This window comes from Mercenaria mercenaria, chromosome 15 (assembly GCF_021730395.1).
Source record: "Mercenaria mercenaria strain notata chromosome 15, MADL_Memer_1, whole genome shotgun sequence".
Taxonomy (NCBI): Eukaryota; Metazoa; Mollusca; class Bivalvia; order Venerida; family Veneridae; genus Mercenaria; species Mercenaria mercenaria.
Window position 1 is genome coordinate 49142421 of NC_069375.1, and position 21892 is coordinate 49164312.

General features: G+C 35.8%; 1 protein-coding gene across 1 annotated transcript in view; it reads left to right on the top strand.

Annotated features, from left to right (window-relative positions):
* The window catches only part of LOC128549077 (uncharacterized), a 31794-nt gene extending 10642 nt beyond the window's left edge, over positions 1-21152 (top strand). Inside the window, exons 5-8 of the mRNA XM_053525237.1 lie at positions 1782-1817; positions 3302-3352; positions 4195-4293; positions 18350-21152. Of these exons, the coding sequence (XP_053381212.1) occupies positions 1782-1817; positions 3302-3352; positions 4195-4293; positions 18350-20589 (2426 nt within the window). The 3' untranslated portion in view covers positions 20590-21152. The remainder of the gene's footprint in view (positions 1-1781; positions 1818-3301; positions 3353-4194; positions 4294-18349) is intronic.
* The last annotated feature ends 740 nt before the right edge of the window (positions 21153-21892 follow it).

Genomic DNA, 21892 nt, shown 5'->3' on the forward strand with positions numbered 1-21892 from the left:
TTATAAAGTCATTCACTTACTGTGTTACAAGAAATTTATAAAATTCAGAAGATCTGTTAATCTATGTATTTCACATCCTTAAAACTATTTTATTTTGAAAACTAAACTTAACATAGAATATTCTCTTTTAAGACTTCTTGAGTTATTTTATCACTAGCGTCGATCTTTCCTACGCATTCTCTGCTATTCCATATCTATTCCATAATTTCATGTGCACCTTGATTGATTTGCGAAAATCACGTTTCTTATGGATATTGATGAAGTCGAATAGATTAGACACACACAGGGGACAAGAGATATTTTAAGTTAACTGTTGTTAAGCCTACTCGTGAAAATAATATGGAGTTGGCAATAGGTAACTGCGATAAGTTAACTGGTTTTTATATTGCCTGAAGACTACGTTGCATTCGAAAACTTCAGTTTTATTGTTATTTACAAAGAAAGGTCGGATCGTAATCCCGTGGAAGGGAGTAAAGAATGTTATTTTTCATACTAAATTACAAAACAAGCGTTCAAAAGAATTTATTAAGATAGGAGAGGGAGTCATATCTTTCAATGTTCTAATTGTCAATATGCTGAGACTTCCTTTGATTATAGCCTATCACAATCAAATTGTTCAGCATTTAATTGCATTAGCCCATAGGTTACATCTATCGTTATACATTCCATTTCTATAAAAGATAATAGGTAAAGGTAGACTTCTCGTAAGCACAGAGCACTAAAAACACAGCCCCAGAGCCAAGCAGTAGGCCCAAAACAAAAAGAAGCTGTAATGGAAAAATATTTCAGACGGGTTGCTTCAAACATCCAACAAGTACATATGAATTTATGCTAAATATAGAAGGAGGGGAAGGAAATGGTAAGGGGCAAAATGGGGCCGGGGCTGGGGGTTAAAAGAACCCGAAGGTGAAAGCTGAACAAGGACGCATAAGCAAAAGGAAAGCCACGTTCCTTAATAACAGTCGTACTACAACGTAAACCACAATAACGCAAACACTCATATACCAAAGATAAACACACAACCACACCCAACTAAATAACATAGAAAAACGAACAAGCAACACATAAGAAAACAGTAGAGCACACTTTAAGACTCGCAAGCATGCAAACGCACCCACACAAGTAGGAAAAAACAGATCGTATACCATCTTAGGATTACGGCAGCAAAAACAAAGGGGAACCACGACACGAAAACTTACATAAAAGGGAGGGAAGGCAAAAAGTAGCGTAATTGCAAGGGGAAAGGAGGGGGCAATAGGGGGAGTGAGGAGGAGGGGAAAACGATTACAACAAACAAGAAAACATACGCAACAGACAATACAAGACAGACAAAAAAAACAGTTGAAAATAAGGACACCGCCTTGGAACGGCCAGTAACCTATATAAAGGAAACTGGAGGTTTAAACGCGTTTAGGTCATGCCATCCTCACACTCACCCTATTTTCAACAAGTAAGACAACACAATGTAAATAAAATCCCCGCTGAGAAAGGCTCTAACATTAGTGCAAAAATAACAGATAAAGTGAAACATAAAATTAAGGTAAATCTAAGGTGTAATTACACCAATGTACTCAACAACTTGTCTGAAGTCAGAGCAACAAGAGCTTAACTTTTAAGGGTACGACTCATTGACCAGTTACTGAATAGTAAAATAGCACATTCAAGTAATATTTAAATTATCATTTTTTATAATATAAAAAAGTTTAAAACTCATTACTTAAAATCAAAATGAAAAATAAACATAATTATTTAGAACACAGACCATTATTCTCTATTTTCAGGTATGGGACGGTCTGAATCTCTCTCCGTTCACGAAGGTAATCTCTTTAGTTTTAACGAAATATATTGAAAATGACTTTTATTTTCTGTAAATGTAGCTAACTTACCCCTTCGATATCAGCAGAACATCTAAGCTTCAGAGAGAGTTTTAAACAAGAAGAATTAAGAAAATAACTTTAATATAAACAATCCTAGGTCGAGATCAGTTTTAACTCAAGGGGCATGATTCGAACAAACTTGGTAAAGGAGCACTACACATATCGTCATGCCAAACATCTGCGTCTGAACCCTGTAGTTTAAGACAATGTTTTTAATGATATTCTTTTATAAATTCATTGTTACGTCGAAGGGTAACAACTGCTTGTGGCTTATATACTAAAGGTAACAGAAAAAGAAACCAGCAACTATTAACAATAACGAAATTTATTTTGAAACAAATAACAATTAACAATTCAGATACCTTAAAAATGCTTACTAGTCTAAAATCCAATAAATAAGAATTGTCCAAGTCCTGTCCTGGTCAAATTTAAACCAAATCAGTATTTAATAGTTCCAATTTTTTCGCACAGAATTCCAACTGAATTTAGTGTAATCCATTAAATATAAATCCTCTTATATAAGCTTAATGAGGAGTTTCTAGCAAACAACTTTTTTAACTCTTTTTGAATAACCATAGTTTTAATGTATGCAATTCAATTTGCATTTCAAGTAATTATACGGCCTTAAGGTCATTTACATTTCGAATTAAATGTTTATTTCAGACGATTAGATTTATTTAAAAAAAAAGCAATACTAAACATGTATAGAGAACAATGATCCCTAAAACAACTATTAACAATAACCATTTGTTTTTTGACGAATCGGAATATTTTGAGGACAGTTAATAGTTAGTTAGTATTTGTGTTAAATTATTTTGAAAACGGGTAGTTTTTTATACATGGGATACGAAAGGAAATTTCTATGAAGTTATTTGAAAATCGGTGCTGAAGCCTAGGATGAGAAGATTTCTGAAAGCTTTCACCCTATACGTAAAGGTACAACCCCTACTGGTTATGTCTTTGAAAAAGAAGAAGAGTTTCTGTGACCGCTCAATGCCAGTCGTCAGTCGTCCGGTATGTGTCGTGCGTCGTCCGTCGTCCGTCGCGTGTCCATTAACATTTTCTAAAAATCTCCTCCTTGAACGCCCCCCCACCCCTCCCCCCACCTTTCAAAATTATGCACACCGATCTTAAAACTGACTTTCAGTGACTATGAATTAACCCTACTGACCTACTTTCTAAATATTTTATAATCAGTTGGACATTTGAAACTTGTAACTCATATTACTCCGGGGTCATCATAATGTAATAGACTAAGTAGAGTGACATAATTATGCACATGATGATGGTCAACAGACGGAAGACGAAGGACGCAGGGCGGTGTTTGTTCACAAAAACTCACATTAAGCAGGGATTTTTTCTAATAAACTAAAGGAACAACTTAGTACCTTAGTAGCTTCTCATTTTTCGTTATTTCGTTACAGGTAAAGTAAGACCTTCAGTTATGCCAAACCTGTCAGAAACCACGGGTAAAGGTAGGTACGATGAGAAATCGTAATTGTTTGACCAGGTAACCGTACGTTTTTTGAAAATTCAACTAACTAGTACAAATTGTCGAGAATAATGTGTAAATCACTCCTTAGCATTTCAATTCACTCTAAGTATTTGCACAATTGCTAGTATATTGACTCGACTGATGATTTTTATAATAGAGTAATCATAGTTATTACTCCCTCATTTTTTCACTAAAATTTTCAAAAAATGACTTCTACCACTACTCGGGAGAATTAAGTGACAAAGAAGGAAGTGTATACTAGAAGGGCAAGAACAATACTTATTTAAATGATCTCGCTTCAGTATATATCTCCAATTTAATACTTTAAAGTCAGATTTTCTCGCTGGGGTTTCATTTTCGCGTGAATATTCGCCGTTATTATAATTCAAATTCAAGTAGGATACCATTTTTACAATTTCGCAAATATCAAACCTCGCAGACATATTCAGAATTTGAAATTCGCGAAATTTTGACACAGCAAAAGTATGCGCTTTTTGAATAAAACACAATCATTTTGTTTAATCAGGAACATTCACCAGAAAGACAGATGTTTCCTCAAAGTTTCGCTTACGTCATGTCTACCCAGTTTTAAATAATCTATGAGGGTTCTAGATGCCCGTTTTGAATTACTTTATATTTGCGACTTGTTATGAAATCATACCTTTATTATAACTTCAAGTAAGCACATTATTCATGCTTAAAACTTTTTGGCTGACAATGTGAACATTTACCAAATGCGCTATACGTGTTCATGTAATGGCCAAATGATTTTCAGTCTAAAATACAATTATTGCAAATGATTTTATATGTTTTTTTATCCAGGAAATAGCAAACTTCTCAAACACCACCAGAGTTTGTGTGTTCGAAAAAAGAAAGGGCCAGAGCTACCAAAGATTAACAAGATGGAGTTTAGATCCGAAGGTACTGTATTAAATTTGTATAAGATATGGAATAATGTGCTTAAGAGCAAAAGAAACAAAGTTATTGTAACAGTTGTATTAATGATCATATGTATTATTTATCCTGTCACTTGTATGAATTTCGATCCAATAATGTGCCGTATCGATCTATAGCACTTGATCACATGACCTTGATCTACGGCAGGTGATCACTTGACTAGCCGGACTTTTTTGTCAAGCATCGCAAAGGTCCGGATTTTACGGCGTTCAAAACACAATATTATCATGTTAAAAATGCATTTTATAACAGATTCCACTGTCGGTAAAAAAGAAAAGAAATGAAAATTATGTGCATCTGATTTTTGTTCTGTTTTCTTTTGTAAATCAATAAGAATCTCATTCGTTACACATTTTGACCCGAAGCAAGCGCCAGTAGTATACGCGTAACTCGTAGTAAATCGGCTTCAGCTCACACCCGATAAATTCTTCCGCCTTACCGGATAACTTTCTCAATCCACGACAGCAGCCTATTATTCTCTATTTAACATTAGCATAAACATTGATGTTATTGTACTAGCTAACAAAGGCCTGGGTTTGGTTAAAATTTACGAGCCAGATTCTTTTCTTTCCACAAAAATGATAACCGGCTTGATTTGTATAAACAGTTTTACAAATAAAGAGGTTTTTTGGTTGCGTTTTTTTTGCTTTCAATAAATCTTCTTATTGCGTTCCGTTTAAGCCGGGGTTAGCAGGCGTGAAGGGGAACGGTGTTCAAGTGGATAAGTTGTCGGCAGCTCAATCCAGGGATCGTGGGCTTGAACCCCACTGGGGTCACGTTCATGACTTTCCAGGAAGCGGACTCCAGAATGGTTCCAATAAGCTTAAAGCTTTCGTCACAATCGACTTAAACAAATTAGTGTTAATGAAACTAAGGGTGCTAAATTAGTTTTTACGAATCTAAGGGTGCTAAATAAGTATTATCGAAACTAAGGTGCTAAATTAGTATTAACGAAACAAAGGGTGCTAAATTAGTATTAACGACACTAAGGGTGCCATAGTATTAACGAAACTAAGGATGCTAAATAGGTATTAAGGAAACTAAAAGTACTAAATTAGTATTAACAAAACAAAGGGTGCCAAATTAGTATTAACGAAACTAAGAGTGCCAAATTAGTATTAGCAAAATTAAGGGTGCCAAATTAGTATTAACGAAACTAAGGGTGCTTAATTAGTATTAACGAAACAAAGAGTACTAAATTAGTATAAACGAAACTAAGGGCGCCTGTCAGGATACGAGTTATATGACCCAGGGTGCCTATGGCTTTAATATCTTGAACAATGAAATGGATCCAATCGCTAAGGTGACTATGTCTTAGACTAGCTCATAAACGATGTAGAATGTCCTTTGTTAAAACGTTAGCTGGTGAAACCAAATATCTCATATATAGAATATTTGGTATCGTCTATAGAATTCAACTACCTTAAGGCCCTATAGCTCGAAACGCTATTGAAATTCTGAAACTCTTCTTTGGTCTATGAACTTCAAACGTTTTCTTTTTAATAATTTATCCGCTCTAACAGCGTAGTTGCAATAAATTCCTTATCAAGGTACTGGGACAAATTATTAGTTGAATCCCCGATGTGTCTTCTTCAATCGCTGGATACAGAAAGCTCTGTCTGTCATCCATCTACCCATTTATACCTCAGCACACGTGCTATTTATATAACTTGTTTTTGATTGGTCCAAAATTATATATACTATTTCACAACGAGTACTTGCTCTAAAAATATCTAGTTCCTTTTAACTCTTGTATATGACTTGTGTTACGTTATCCGATATATCAGATATACAATTATACTGAAGATTAGCCCCTTCTCCAAAAAATACTCTATGTTTCTTCATAAACATGAAGAATAATATGTAAGCATCTCTTTTTTTTTTTACTATTACGATTTTTTTGTTAAAATCAGTTACATCGTATTCTGTTTCATATAATCAATTATTGTCTTCGTAAATAATCAGCGCGTACATTTTCTGTACCTTTAATGGATTCAATTTTGAATCTAAAATACTGCAAAAACAATGCCCACCTCATAATTCTTGAGCTTTCTACTTTACATTTCTGTATGTAACTCAGTAGGGCATGATCAGTCTGGAGGATAAATTCACTGCCGTACAAATACTTTTGAAATGTCTTAACTCCAAAAACTATTGACAACATTCTCTTTTAATTACCGAATAGTTCCTCTCCCTTTGGAGCAATTTTTTACTCGGAAAAGCTATAGGAAATTTTCCATCTTCATACCTCTGAAGAAGTGATGCTCCATCCCCGGTATCGGAAGCATCACACTGTAATATAAAAGGTCATGAAAAATCTTGTAACCGTAGAATAGATGATTGTGTAAGCAAGGTTTATGACGAATTAAGCTTTGGCAAGTTGTTCTCCCCATACGACGTTATTAAGTTTACCTGTCTTGTTAAGTCGGGGTGCTGCAACTTCCGAGTACGATGCTATGAATTTACACTAATATCCTGTTAGACCGAGGAAGCTCCGTACGTGTCTCTTAGTCTAAGGCTGGTTCGTCAGCATTCCCTATGCGATCTAGTTTATCATCTTCTATTTCCAGCTGATCGTTTCCGACTTTATGTCCAGTGAATGAAATATTCCTATATCCTAAATTTTGAGGTCTTAATGTAAGCTTTGCATCTCTAACTCTCCTAAAAATATCTTGTTACATTGACATATGTGTGTCCCATGTGTGACCTAAAATATCGTCCACGTAATTGTCAGTATGTTTGCATCCTGTCAATAATTTTCGCATCATTTTATTAAATGTAGCATCTGAATTGATCATACCAAATGGTATTTTCCGGAACTGAAAACTTCCCTCATACGTTGTGAATGCTGTCAAGTGCCCTGATTACTTTTCGACAGGAATCTGACAGTAACCTTTGCTGAGGTCTAATTTTGTGAAGAACTTATCCCCATGAAGTTTTGACCGAATATCTTCATCATTTCCCATAGGCTCTGTATCAAATGTCGTTACAGCATTCAAACGTCTAAAATCGATATAAAATCTGTTTGTATTATCTTCCTTTTTACCATAGCGATAGGGGAGTTGTATGCGGAGGTGGCAGGCTCAATAATACCTTTAACATTTGTTGATCCTCTTGGTTAACCTCATTTCGTTTTGGATATGGCATGGGGTTTTGTCTGACTCTTACAGTTTCTTTGGTGGTTAGCTCGACCTTATGTTCTGCGATATTTGTAGTTTCAGGTATTTCTGTGAAAATGTCTTGATATTGTTTCCTATTCTGACAAGATCGAGGCGATTTTCGTCATCAACTACCCCTGTCTGTGTACTAACATCGGCCTCGATCATGGCGACACCTCCTGCAAAAATATCTTGTCTTTCCTCGTTCTTCTTGAGTAGATTTATATGGTAAAGCCTTATTTTGTCACCGACCTTTACTTTATAATCCATTTTATTGACAGCATCAACTACTTTGTAAGGTCATTTCCACTGAAGCATCAACTTCTGTGGTTAGTTGGCAAAAGTAAAAGCACTTTATCCCCGACCTTTAAACTTCTGTTTCTAGCACTCTTGTCATAATGGTGTTAGTATGTTTCTTGTGCCGACGCAGACTTTCTCTTGCTATTTATCTGTTTCCTCTAGTCGATTCCGTAAGTCTAATACATTTTCATTGGTGTTTCTTGTTTCTGGTGTTTCAGCTTTAGTCCAAAGTTCTTCAAGTACTTGCCTAGGTCCTCTGACTGTCCTGCCATAGAGTAGTTCAAATAGTGAGAATCCGGTACTGGCCTGTGGCACTTCCCGATATGCAAACAACACTGCTGACAAATATCTATCCCAGTCGTTCGGTTTTTCTTGACACGTCTTTTTCAACATACTCATTAAAATACCATTCATACGTTCACAAAAACCATGGCACTTAGGATAATATGGAGTTGTGAACATTTGCTTCAGACTGATCAGCTTACACATTTCTTCCATTAGTTGTGAGGTAAACTGACTTCCTTTGTCGATCAAAATTTCGGATGGAAATCCTACTCTAGAAAATATATCCTTTTGGGATCATTTTCTGACAATATATTACACAACCTACAAAACTTTGTGACATCACTAGTTAACCCAGACCAGTAAAAAACTTGTTTGTATTCTATCAACGGTCTTTCTTATTGACATGTGTCCTCCGACTATTGATTCATGAGCTAAAGACATAACCCTCTTCCTGAGCTGAGCTGGAACTACAATTTCTTTATTTCTTTGATAATACTGCCTTTCCTTTCCTTCTATACAATACATCCTTTTTGACTTCATACAGAAACATGTGAACCACTGTTTGTCTTCATTTTCTTCTGATCCGAGACATATGCCCATAGCTTTCTTAAGGTATTGTCTTCCTTCTGAGCTTCATTTTTAAAGCTCGACATCAAGTTTATCCTGTTTAGTTTCTGCAACCTTCAATGTTTTTATTGACTGTTTTTCTTTCTCAGCCTGTGCCCTTGTTACCACAGCTGCAACAATATTTTCTTTTGATGGAGACTGCTTTCCGCCATTACTATTCTACTTAATGTCTGGTCTATCAGAAGCCCCTTCGATATTTCTAATAACTAAATCGCAGATCAACGTTGTCAAAACCATAGCTTCAACTTCTCCTGTACAATATTGTGTGTCAACCTGTATCTTTGCTGACGGAACTACCCTTGAACGTCCATCAATTGCAACAATACGAAATCTTTCTTAATAGCTGCCAATTCACAACCTGTGTTTCTCAAATCCTGAACTTCTTTATCACATACAAAAATGTATATTCCCTTTCTTCAATACCAAGTTCTTTTCACTGGTTTTGCTGCCAATAGTACAGGTTCTTGCTATGACCGAAACGGATTGTCCATTTGCTAAGAAAACCGTCCATCTTCTATGTTTTCTTTTACATTTTTGTCATCTAATGACACAGCTATGCATGAAGCCGACACTTTCCTGTTATCATACTGTTTGTCTCCTAATCTTTCTTTCTCCAGTCTTTGGGTGTAAAATCTTGTCTGCCATGCTTATCCATCTGTCTCTCCTCGTAGGGTCCCCTACTGGCCAAAGCAGACCCGCTTATCTTCCTCTTAGCCACTCCCGTGCTATATGACCCTCCTTATTACATAAGTAATATACAGGCTTTTTAAAAGCTGACCTTTCTTTTTGCTGTGACTGAGATGAAGTTGCCATACTTGGACGTTATGGTGGCCTATTGGATGAGGAATTATTTTTCAAAACCCTGTTTTAGGTTATCGTGCCACCATTGCTTCAATGTATTGTTCTGCCAATTGCGTAATCTCAGCTCTTGATTTTGCAACTCTTTCCTTTAAGAACAAAGCAATGTCTGTGGAACAAGTTTGGATAAACTGTTCTTTAATCATAAGGTCTTTCTGTGTTTCAAACGTATTGTCAACTTCTGCCATCTCCGTCCATCGACCGAAATACCTGTTCAGCCTTGCCATAAACTGAAACACAGTTTCACCTCTTGCATTCCCTGAACTTCAATCTGAAACCTTCCTCTCTCAGCTGATATATACGTCCAGGACTTTTCATGTGAGTAACGAGCTAAGGCTCACAGCCCATGTCTCTTCTTCCCATCGCTGGCTATTTGCAAACCGCTCAAATCGTTCTAGGTATGCATCCATATCATCTTTACATTACTCGAACTTCGGGAGTCTCGGTCGCAGTGTCTTACTGTTATGGTGCTCAGCACCTTTATCATTCCCCAAAGTTCCAGCATCTGCCTTTATTTTAAGCATTTCCAACTCCTGTTCCTTCAAAGCTCGTTCTTCCTTCAAACGTTTAATTTCGAACAATCTTTTCTTCTCGGCCTGTTGTTCTTCATAATCCAATAACTTCTCGGCCTTTTGCTCCTCATAATGCCGTAACTTTTCGGCCTGTTCAAGCTTAAACAGTCGTTTCTTCTCAGCTTCTTGAGCTTCAAATCTCCGTCTGTCGTCATCTCGTTTCTGTCTCTTTTCTTCCCGCCTCAACATACGTTCCTCACGTTCAGTATATTCCTTCTCTTTTCAATCCACGTAATCACTAAGCTCAGAACCTGAAAAGCCCATTCGTTCTCCCATCGCCAACCTGAAGGGAATGTTCCCATCGCCAACCTGAAGGGAAGCTTCAAATCTCGATCTGTCGTCATCTCGTTTCTGTCTCTTTTCTTCCCGCCTCAACATACGTTCCTCACGTTCAGTATATTCCTTCTCTTTTCAATCCACGTAATCACTAAGCTCAGAACCTGAAAAGCCCATTCGTTCTCCCATCGCCAACCTGAAGGGATTATTCCCGATGCCTTCAATGTTTCAAACTTCAGTTAATGATCGTAGTCCATCTTGAAACCTTAAACTGGAACTATCTTTAAAACTCAACTATTTGTGACTCAGGCTACCTTCAGTCACAGCGCCTTCTGGTACACCAACAAAACGTTAAAACCACTAGTCTCTGTACCTCCTTGAATATAGATACCTGACGAGCCCCCAAATTGTCAGGATACGAGTTATATGACCCAGGGAAGTGCCTACGCCTTTAGTATCAAGAACAATGAAATGGGTCGAATCGCTAAGGTGACTATGTCTTAGACTAGCTGACAAACGATGTAGAATGTCCTTTGTTAAAACGTATAGCTGGTGAGACCAAATATCTCATATATAGAATTTTCCTCTGGCTACCTTGCCTAAATGATTCGTGTACAAATGATTCGTAAATGATTTCTAACAGGAGCAAAATAATTTCAGGGATTAGGCAAATCACTCAATGTTTCAAACTTCAGTTAATGATAATAAGCTCAAACTCCTATAGGCTGCAGATTCTATACTTGACTAGTCTTTCTGTTGAGGTTCCCGTCAGACAATGTCTTTGAATCAACAACATACGAGTACTTTCGCATAGATGCTCGGCCTCTGTCCTTTTAATTGAAGTTACAACTCTATATGAATTTCCTGACTCCTGGAAAGCTCAGCGCATATATGCTATCATAGTTACATTCCCGATGCCTTGACAGTACTTCGCCAATAATGCTGAACCGTCTATAAGCTGGAACTCTTCTACTATCTCAGAAGATTACCAAACTCTGGGTCTCTGTCTCAGCTTTCCGGTGCTCAGTCTATATTTGCTATCGTCTATAGAATTCAACTACATGTAGCGTTAAAGGCCTAGATTTTGACAGTGGGCCAAGGGATTTCTGTCTTCACCATTACAGTTGGGGGATAATGACCATCACAGTATGGTTCCGATAAACAAGGGTCATTGTTTATTGGAGAGTCAGTCTACCTTACAAGTGTATCAATTAGTGAAAAGGGGAAACAATGTAATTTATTTTAAATTAATGAATAATTGATAACTTTTAAAGTTATACTAGTTTTTGTTTGGCATTTCTATGAAAAGAAAAATATTTGTTGATCAAACACAATAATAAAACAAGAGGGTCATGATGACCCTGGATCGCTCACCTGAGTAATATGAGCTACATGTTTCAAATGCCAAACTGATGATAAATTATTAAGAAGGTCAGTAGGTCACATTCATGGTCAATGAAATTCAGTTTTACCATTGGTGTGCAGAACCGTGAATGTCATCAAAATTTCAAGGCTGTATCTTAAAAAACAAGAAAGTAGATCAGTAGGTCAAGGTCACAGTCAAGAGACATCATATTACTTGGGGTCATCAGGTAATTATAATTAAACAGTCTTGGAAATTGGATAAAATGACTTTTTAAGTATTTTTCCTATATAACTCACATAATAACTAAGTAACAATTTTGGTAGAGGACTACTAGACAATGCATCATACCAAATATCAAAAGCCTAGGTCGAATGGTTTCAGACAGACAGATTTTTCCTATACAAGTCCTATACAAGTCTATATAAAACTTGAGACCCCCAGGGCAGGCCCACTTTTCACCCCAGGGGTACAATTTGAACAATTTTGGTTGGGAACCATAAGACAATGCTACAAACCAAATATCAAAGGTCAAAATAATAATGAGAAACTTACTTAAAGAAATATGCAAGTTATTTTTTTTCAAATTCTGACTGGAGAATTGTGATATTTCAGAAAAAATGTGACTTTCACTCATCTAAAACTTGCAGAATACTGTAAATGACATTTGTCTAAAATTAATGAATACCAGAAAATCAATTTCCAATTCGAAAGATATTGTTTGTCAGCACAAAGAACACATGAAGTTTTCACTATACTTGTGTTTTATTATCATTATTATTTTCAATATTATTACTGTAATTTTTATCATCCTATATGTAATATAATAATAATAATAATAATAATAATAATGATAATAATAATTATGATTATTTTTATTATTATTATTATCATTATTATAACATTAAAGGAATAGATATTATCAATATTATCTATATAATATCAAAATGATAATTATTATTATTATCATTCCACATAAATTAATTTCTTTCAACTCCACTGCACACATCTTCATGGTCTAGTTGGGGTCCCTGCTGTGCTAATTGCCCTCTAATCAGTTACTGTTACATAATTGCTGATAAGCAGCAGATAAGATGGGAGTTGTATATTGGATTGGGGGACACTTATATAGCAGTGAATCTAGGCCTTTAAGGTAAAACTCCTTAGCCCTATAGCTCGAAACGTTGTTGAAATTCTGCAACTGTTCTTCGGTCTATGAACTTCAAACTTTTTCTTTTTAATAATTTATCCGCGCTGACAGTTTAGTTGCAGTAACATCCTTATGAAGGTACTGGGATAAATGATTAGTTGATGTGAAGCTTTAATATTTGGCAAGTGATATCATCTGATGGTCCTCTATCAAGATTGTTCAAATTGTGCCCCTGGAATAAAAAGAGGCCACGCCCCGGTGGTCACAATTTTTACATAGACTTATATAGGAAAAAAATCTAAAACTCTTCTTGTCTGAAAATGCATGGCATTTGCTTCTGATATATGGTATTTTGGATTGCCTTTATTCCTCTACCAAAACTGTTCAAATTATGACCCAGGGATGAAAAAAGGCCCTGCCCCGGGGGTCTCAAGTTTTACATTAACTTATATTGGAAAAAAAACAGCTTTAAAGATTTTCTTGCCTGAAACTGCTAGGCCTAGGCTTTTGATATTTGGTATGTTGCCTTTCCTAGTGTTTCCCTACCAGAATAATGTTCAAATTATGTCCCTAGGGTGTAAACAGGCCATGTCCCGGGGGTACCAAGTTTAAAATAGACTTATATGGAAAAGAATTGGAGATCTTCTTTTCCCAAAGTTCAAGGCCTAGGTCTTCGATATTTGGTATCTAGCATTGCATAGTAGATCTCTAACAAGATTGGACCGTACAATACCATAATATGTGCACTCCTAAGCATGTCTTTAAAACATTCAAATGCTAACTGCTGGTCTTGCCCCCACACAAACAAATTGCGTTTGCGCATTATTAAGTGTGTACTACCTTAAACCTTATACAAAAAGCAACCCGTCTGTAATATATTTCCGTCACAGTTTCTTGTTGTTGCGGGCCTACTTTGCAAATACGTGGCTCTGAGACTGTTGTGGTGCTCTGTGCTTCTGAGAAACCTACCCTTACAAATAATTTTTGGGTGACAAAACTACAAAATATTCTCTATTTTCAATGTGTAGCGCAGTAATATGTGTACAACCACTAAAAAGATGGAAGATTTTTGTCAATCGACTGTTATTGGATGATCTATAAATATGAATGTTTTTCTGTCTATAGATAATGTGTACGTGTATATGTCAAAGTAAACCTATATACCATTCGACTTGGGAATATTTTCTGTATCGTCACCGTTTTTGTTTTTGTTGTTTTCTGCCAATAATTCCGGAACTGCCTTCTGCCTCGAAGTTCGCAGTAAATAATTTTCAGGACGACATTCGATAAAATATAATTGCTTATGAACAATCATAAGCAAAGCTTACGGCGCCGTATTACCGTTATATTTATGTGAAAAAATAAAAAGATTATTCTTATTCTATCGTATTATAACGAGTTGAAAATTCGCGGTATTAATGGAATCGGTGTTATTCGGGTTTCTTCATGTAACCAGTTTATGGATGATTCAAGCGTTCAGCTGATTGTTTCAAAAATTGAATGATAATGTACAATGAAGTAGTGTTTGAATAATAAAATCATCGCCAGTTTATTTATTTTATATTTGTAATGTAGAAAAATTCAGTGGTATGTTTAGGACATGCATTTATTTTCAAGATTAAATTATCTCGAGCGCAATAAATCTTATCTCGAGCGCTCAATATCTTATCTCGTGCGCTCGATATCATATTCCGTGAACACAACATCGTATCTCGTGCGCACGACATTTTATCTCGATCGATCGACATCTTATCTCATGCACACATCTTCTTATCTCGAGCGTTCAACATACCATCTTGTGCGCACGACATCTTATCTTGAGCGATCGACATCTTATCTTGAGCGATCAACATGTTATCTCGTGCGCAGAACATCTTATCTCGTGCGCAGAACATCTTATCTCGTGTTATCGTCATTATATCTCAAGCGCTCTGCATATTATCTCGAGCGATAGACATCTTATCTCAAGCGCACGACATCATATCTTGAGTGATCAACATCTTATCTTGAGCGATAGGATGACCAATCATAGGCACTGGTCTTCCAAAATATGTTGTACATGTACTTGCAGGAATTTTAAATAACGTAGGAATAAGCAGGACCCTAATTATCAACTTATCCGTATGTTTTACTAATGACCTAAATATACAAAGGGCCTTGATATATATAGATAAGACTTCGTGCGCTCAAGATAAAATGTCGATCGCTTGAGATAAGATGTCGAGCGTTCCAGATAAGATGGTGATCGCTCGAGATAAGATGAAGTTCGCAGGAGATAAGATGTTGATCGCTCAAGATAAGATGTCGTATGCACGAGATAAGATGTTGATATCTCAAGATAACATGTCATTTGCACGAAATAGGATATTGAGCCCTCGAGATAAGATATCGAGCGCACGAGATAAGATGTCGAGCGTTCCTAATAAGATGTCGGGCGCTCGAGATAAGAAGCCGTGCGCTCGAGATAAGATGTCGAGCACTCGAGATAATATGTCGTGCACACGAGATAATTAAATCTAAATAATTATTGCATGTCCTAAACATACCACCGTAGAAAAACCAGTAATATAAACCAAATATGTTAAACGATTCCAGACACGCTGCGGTAACAATATTAATTTATACACACAGTTTTATCAGGAGCCCGCCCGCTAATCTCAATAGGTAGAGCGTTGGTCTACGGACGTGGGGTCGTGAGGTCGTAAGGTGGATCCTCCAGCGGGGCGTATGTTCTCCGAGATGATTTGATAAACGACATTGTGTCTGAAGTCATTCATCCTCCACCTCTGATTCATGTGGGAAAGTTGGCAGAGACTGGTACAGAATCCAGGAATACTTGTTAGGTTAACTGCCCGCCGTTACATGACTGAAATACTGAAAAACGGCGTTAAACCCAACGCAAACAAACAAACAAACAATATAATTATGATACAGTTATCGAACCCCGATAGATGCTTCTGTTTTCTTTTTTTTTTCTTTCTTTTAGGGCAGTTTTATCTTTTTATCAATATTTAACGCAAATTTTGCAATATTGAAGCAGAAATCATTAATGTTTATAGCTGACTCATGTTCTGCCTGAAAATTTTGCACAAAAGTTTTGGTGTTCAAATAAGCATATGTTGCCTATCTCCCTCCCTTTCACAGTCTTTCACATACATTGCAACTACTTTCTCAAAAATCAATACATTGACTAGAACTTCACACTCGGAAAAATGTTGGCTATAAACTTGAGAGGACCCAAGTTAGATCCAGAGCTAAGAAATTTCATTTAATCACATTAAAAAACGCCCTAGACTGTTAGGACTTCGGTAAACTAAATTTGATTTCTTAAATTTCGTGTTTGTGCTCCGGATAAAATTTTGGTCAGTAATTTCTTCGAATGAATTTGAAATAAGAATTTTACATGTAAATAGTATAAGAGGTTTACCATAACTAATTAGTGGGACAAAATTTGTCTTTAACAATAATGACATTTAAAAGAATTGCATTAATTTGTGTTTGGAATAACAGGATTGTGTTAGTTCCGGTATCTATACTACACAATTTATAAGAAGAACATGAAATATATACATTAAAAATTCAAATCAATATTTTCAAATATTCACCCGAAAAAAAAAGACCGATTTCTATTTAATTGGTTTCAATGGTCACAATTAATATGATTAACCGTATAACAGAAATATTTTAAAGACTCTATAGTTCTCACTCAGTTTTATTAACGTTTCGGCCATAAGGCCTTTATCAAAATGACAAATTCCGAGAATTACTCTACATCATGGCGTCTCATAATATAACAACATTTGAAATACAAAAATTCTTATTTCAATTTTATGTTATGTGAGAACTATAGAGTCTTTAAACATTTGGTACCCCTTAGGGTAAATACTGTGTAGATATATTTTAATTATAATCAGTTTAATTTCTTCATTTCTGAGCTGTGGTAGAGATAATAGAACATTGAACTCCATAAAAAGAACTTGTATTATCAGGTATTGCAATTAATTTATGTAACACAATATTTTAAAATTTTATGGGGCACTGTTGATTCATCAATAAAACTGCCATTTAGATAGCACCTAATTATGTCTCCCATCACACAGTGGTGTGGAAGACATTGATTTACTCTTGTCTGTGTGTCACAAAGCTTGTCCGGACATTTCTCATCCGATCTTCAGCAGACTTGAACAAAATATGTGTTTGCCAATAAGTCGTTCGATAACTAGCCAAATTGGCCTAGGCACTTCAGAATTATGGCCCTTGAACATAATTACCGATACACAGATGTAGACCGGTTACTCCTACTCCAGCTCCAACAGATACCAATAGTCTACAAATATTATATAAAGACAGACTTACTATTGAGATGATTAAGCAGTCGTGAGAGACATGCGCTTTTCTCAAAAGCTACTCTAGTTTCATACTGGTTTCCTATGAATTGTGGTGTTTATTTTCTCTGTAAAAAAAATAAGTTTTAAAAGAAAATTCTAAGTTATGCTATGAAGCATGCATACTGTGAACTCTATGGTATACGCTGATGCAATGAGATTGAGCGTGACGTTACTCAGGATTAATTTGTAAATTGATGTTGATGTTGTTGTTTTTTTAACTTTTGTAACACATGAACTGAGAAGAAACGTTGCATTCAGTTATTCATATTAGAGAAATAAATTGACAGCAAAGGTATGATCGTTGAGGAGCATAGCGCCGGGCGTAGGTACATACTGGACAGTTTTGAATATTAATATGTATGTAAATAGTGGCCTCTGGTGTACCCAGATATCACTATTATCTTTAACTCATGAACACTATATTCCGTCGTCAGTCTAGTCTTGACACATATGAATAAATGATTAGATCACGTACATTTAAACCAAACATTTTAAAACATTTGCCTTCAGCTATTTAAGAGCATCAATGCTAATACTAAGTACTATCTTAAGGTAAGCTCGAGGGGATGATATGCTATAGGGAACATTTTGTTGCTGCAATGCTCTAGCCTGGTCAGCTGTATATGATTAATGTTTTTCTTATTATGACTGTCGTGTTTTGTTTTTAATAACATTTTAATTCAAGATAGCCACCTTTTATATTGCAAAAGGAATGTTTCATACCAACCAAGGAAAAAACATATGCCACAAAAGCACAGGCTTACAGATTGCTATTATGAATATAAGACTTGGTAAAATAGTAAAACTTCCAATGTTTAATTAATGATCGCGGGTTTTACATTATTTACTTGTTGTGTCAAGACAACAAATTAACAAACAAGTAAATGTTTTTAATAAGGAGGACCATTAACAGAGATTAGTAGACACTCTAATTCAAGGGATTTCCCCCTGATTATTGGCTCCATATTCATTTGCTTAAAGTGTAAACAATTTTAAGCAGATACCTTGTACATACACATAAATTAAAGGATTGTCAATTTCAGGCCCGGTTTTGACATTTGGATGTGATCTGTTGAGTCAAATGGTTTATGAAAAAGCACTTAGAGAAGGCAAAGAGACCGATAAAACGATTCGATTGATGGTATTAGGATGTCATGGCCAGGGAAAAACATCACTTATAAGAAGTTTATTAGGAGAGTCTACTGATGCTGTCGAAAGCACTAATGGTATTGATATTGTGAAATGTAAATGTAAAGCAGAAGGTACATCTTGGAAAAGGCAACAGAAAGAAAGTCCTGAAAATGAGAGTTTACAAAGAATAGCAAGTGTTGTGAAAAGCACTGTCCCAGGGGCAATCAGTTTCGTTTCAAGTGCGAAAGGCGATGACGTACTTGATAAGTTATCAAAACATCTGGAGAAAAAGGAAAACTCAAATGAGGAAATAGAAAGCATAACAATATGGGATTTTGGTGGTCAGTTTGTATATTATGCCACTCATCAGCTGTTTCTTTCAAGAAAAGCCGTCTACTTACTTGTATTTGATTTAAGTATAGACCTCAGTGCTAAAATTAAAGATGAAGATGACACCCTTACGACAGAGTTAGGTGGAAAGACAATGAAAGATTACATTGAGTTTTGGATGAACTCTGTTCATTCTTACGTCGGAAATGAAGATAGCACAGAACCTGCTGTCATTCTAGTAGGAACTCACGCTGATAAACTTGAAAATAGGCTAGATGCTGAAAAGTACATTGAATCAGTAAGAGACATGTTCAGTGAACGAAAATTGAGTCATCATATCCAAAGGGAGCATTTTGCTTTATCCAATATCAATCAATCTAGAACTGAAATCGAGAACATTCGTAAAACAGTCATCTCAATTGGAAGAAAACAAAATCAAGAAGAAGCAATACCTGCTAAATGGATTCACCTTGAACACGCATTGAAAGATTGCCGAGATGAAAACATTATTACAATAGACAGATTAACTGGAATCAATAAATCAAACGAGTATCCAATACAAGAACAGCAAGAATTGAAATCCTTTTTAGAATTTCACCATACCTCTGGTACATTCTTTTATTTTGATGAAGGTGAAATGAGTCAGCATGTTATTGTAAATCCTGAGATTTTGGTACGCGCATTTAGATGCATTATTACGTCAAAGACATTTTGCACACGAAGTCCAAAGTTACAACCACTGTGGAAAACGCTAACAGAAAAGGCAATCCTTTATCCGGAACTACTACACTCTGTCTGGAAAAATGACCCTGAAGACTTCACAAGGTTTCAGGATATTTTAACTGCTTACTTGAAAAAGCACCGGATCATTGGTGAAGCACAGCAGATAGAAATGAAAGACGGGGCGCTCAATTCAAAACCGTTAGGATTTTTCATTGTTCCAAGCCTGTTGAAAACTACCGACGACGGTTCAGTTAAAGATTTCATTGACCGGAAGTCATGTACACCTGTTTCACTTGTTTACGAGTTTCAGAACGAAGCAATTGTACCAACAATTTTTCAGAGAATTACAGCTGCAGCTGTAGGATCATGGCCTATCTTAAACTTTAAAGGAAAACCTCTTCTCTTCGAAGACGTAAGCGTCTACAAGATAAATCTAAGTCACGCTGCTTGGATACTACATGCAAACAGCAAAATAGAAATTTTAATTATTAGTCTACGCACTGAAGCTGATGTATCTGAAGAGACGGCAGATTATTTTCGGCGTTTTACAGACTTGCTGATTGACGCAGAATTTCAAAAGCTACGTCATTTAGAATTGGAAGGTGCAAGAAATCTGCCATTTAAGCAGGAATTTAGATGTTTTCATAAAGAGCATTCTTGTAAAGGAAGTGTTGCCACGTATCAACTTGAGTTAGTACAAGATACGAAAGATCAGTCTCTTTGCTGTCCTGATCATGTTAGTCATGACAGTTTGATTCCGACCAAAATATTGAAGCTATGGTTCGGCAACAAGGTAGCAGCGAAGGACATTCCGAAGAGAAAACTAACTGATAAAGAATATAGTTATATTTCTACCTATGGGGTTGGTTATGGCTGGGAGCAACTTGGTTTAGCTCTAGGTGTTCCAGAAAAGAGAATAGAACAGATAGATATGGAATGTAAAGATGTATCAATGAAAATGTTCAAAGTATTTAAGGAATGGGATAAAATAAAGTCAGAAGAGGCGACACTAGATGTTTTGGTTGCTCTCGTAAGTGAACTACCTAGAAAATATTTCAATCCAGATACATTGAAAAATCTCATTGACAAACTCTGCTGAAACACAGTGTTACCATTGCGCAAGAGGATGTAGCAAGAGTTCAATGTTTATAGATATGTTGGCCTTTAGTTAAAGTGACTGAGATTAAAATGAACATCAATGAATTTGTAAATGAAAACAGTTTCGTTTCTTTCAGTACTTAAGCTGCTGTGGTAGCATTCCTGAAAAAAAGTTAATTATCTGTCTTAATTGAATTGGCATATTGTCTCTATCCATTTGTGCTGACCATCTGGCCGTCATATTTTGCTTTGAATTGTGTTTAGATAAGTGGCATGCACTACGGTATTCTAGTTATATATAGGAAAACAAGAAGACAAAACACATCATTATGACAGATTTTATTTCGACCCATATTACGAATTTCAAGTGGCAATTGAAATTAAACATGTGTCTGAATACTTAACGGAACTGAATGATTTGAAACTAGTATGGAGATGAAGAAATGAAGAATCAATAGAGCCAAAGTTCAGATGGTACTTCTGTGGCATTTGATAAAATATTCTGTACAGATATTAAAACATGTTTTAGTCTAAAGACCAGCAGAAAATTGAAATTCCTCTACATCAGTTGTTGGTTTTTCATCTTCTGAAATTCCCACTGATATAGCAATTTAAGAAAATGTATATATCGAGTCTTCTGTCACAATCAGAGGAAGACGCAGTAGTGGCATTTGACGGCGAAAACTAACCGTAAACAGTTTTAAAATTTTGCAGAAGCTGCTTGGTTGGTATATTCAGAGAAAAACCTAGCGTTATGACCTGCTTTTTTACTTCCTTCCTTCATGCTTACGAGAAAATAATACCAGTGTATACAAGTGTAGTTTGTTAAACGACTATTTTAACTTAGTTATCTTAGTTATAACAAAAACTGATTGTGTTGAAATTTTCAGTGTACATTAAAAGCCCCTAGAAGTCTATGAAAAAACATTTTGCTTGTACTTGTAATAGATTCGACGGAAACGCAGTAGTATACGATTTTCTAAATTCCTGTTTGTTTCACCATTTTGTTGAACGACATCAGAATAAATTTTTCGTTTTCTTAGGAAATAGAGGGAGAAGATGTCAATTCTACAATATTTTCAAACATTTCCGTCATAATAGACGTTATCCTTCAAACTTCAGTTTTTAAATTGTTCGATATTGCTCCAAAATTTGAACAGATCCGTCTTTTAGTGAATTTGAATTTTTAGTACGAAAATGTGATGATATAAGAAATGTTGAAATTTAGAAATGTATTATCATGATTATTTTTGGTTGCGGGTTTATCCCGCAAAAAAAGTTAAGTGTATTTCTGACAATCATGT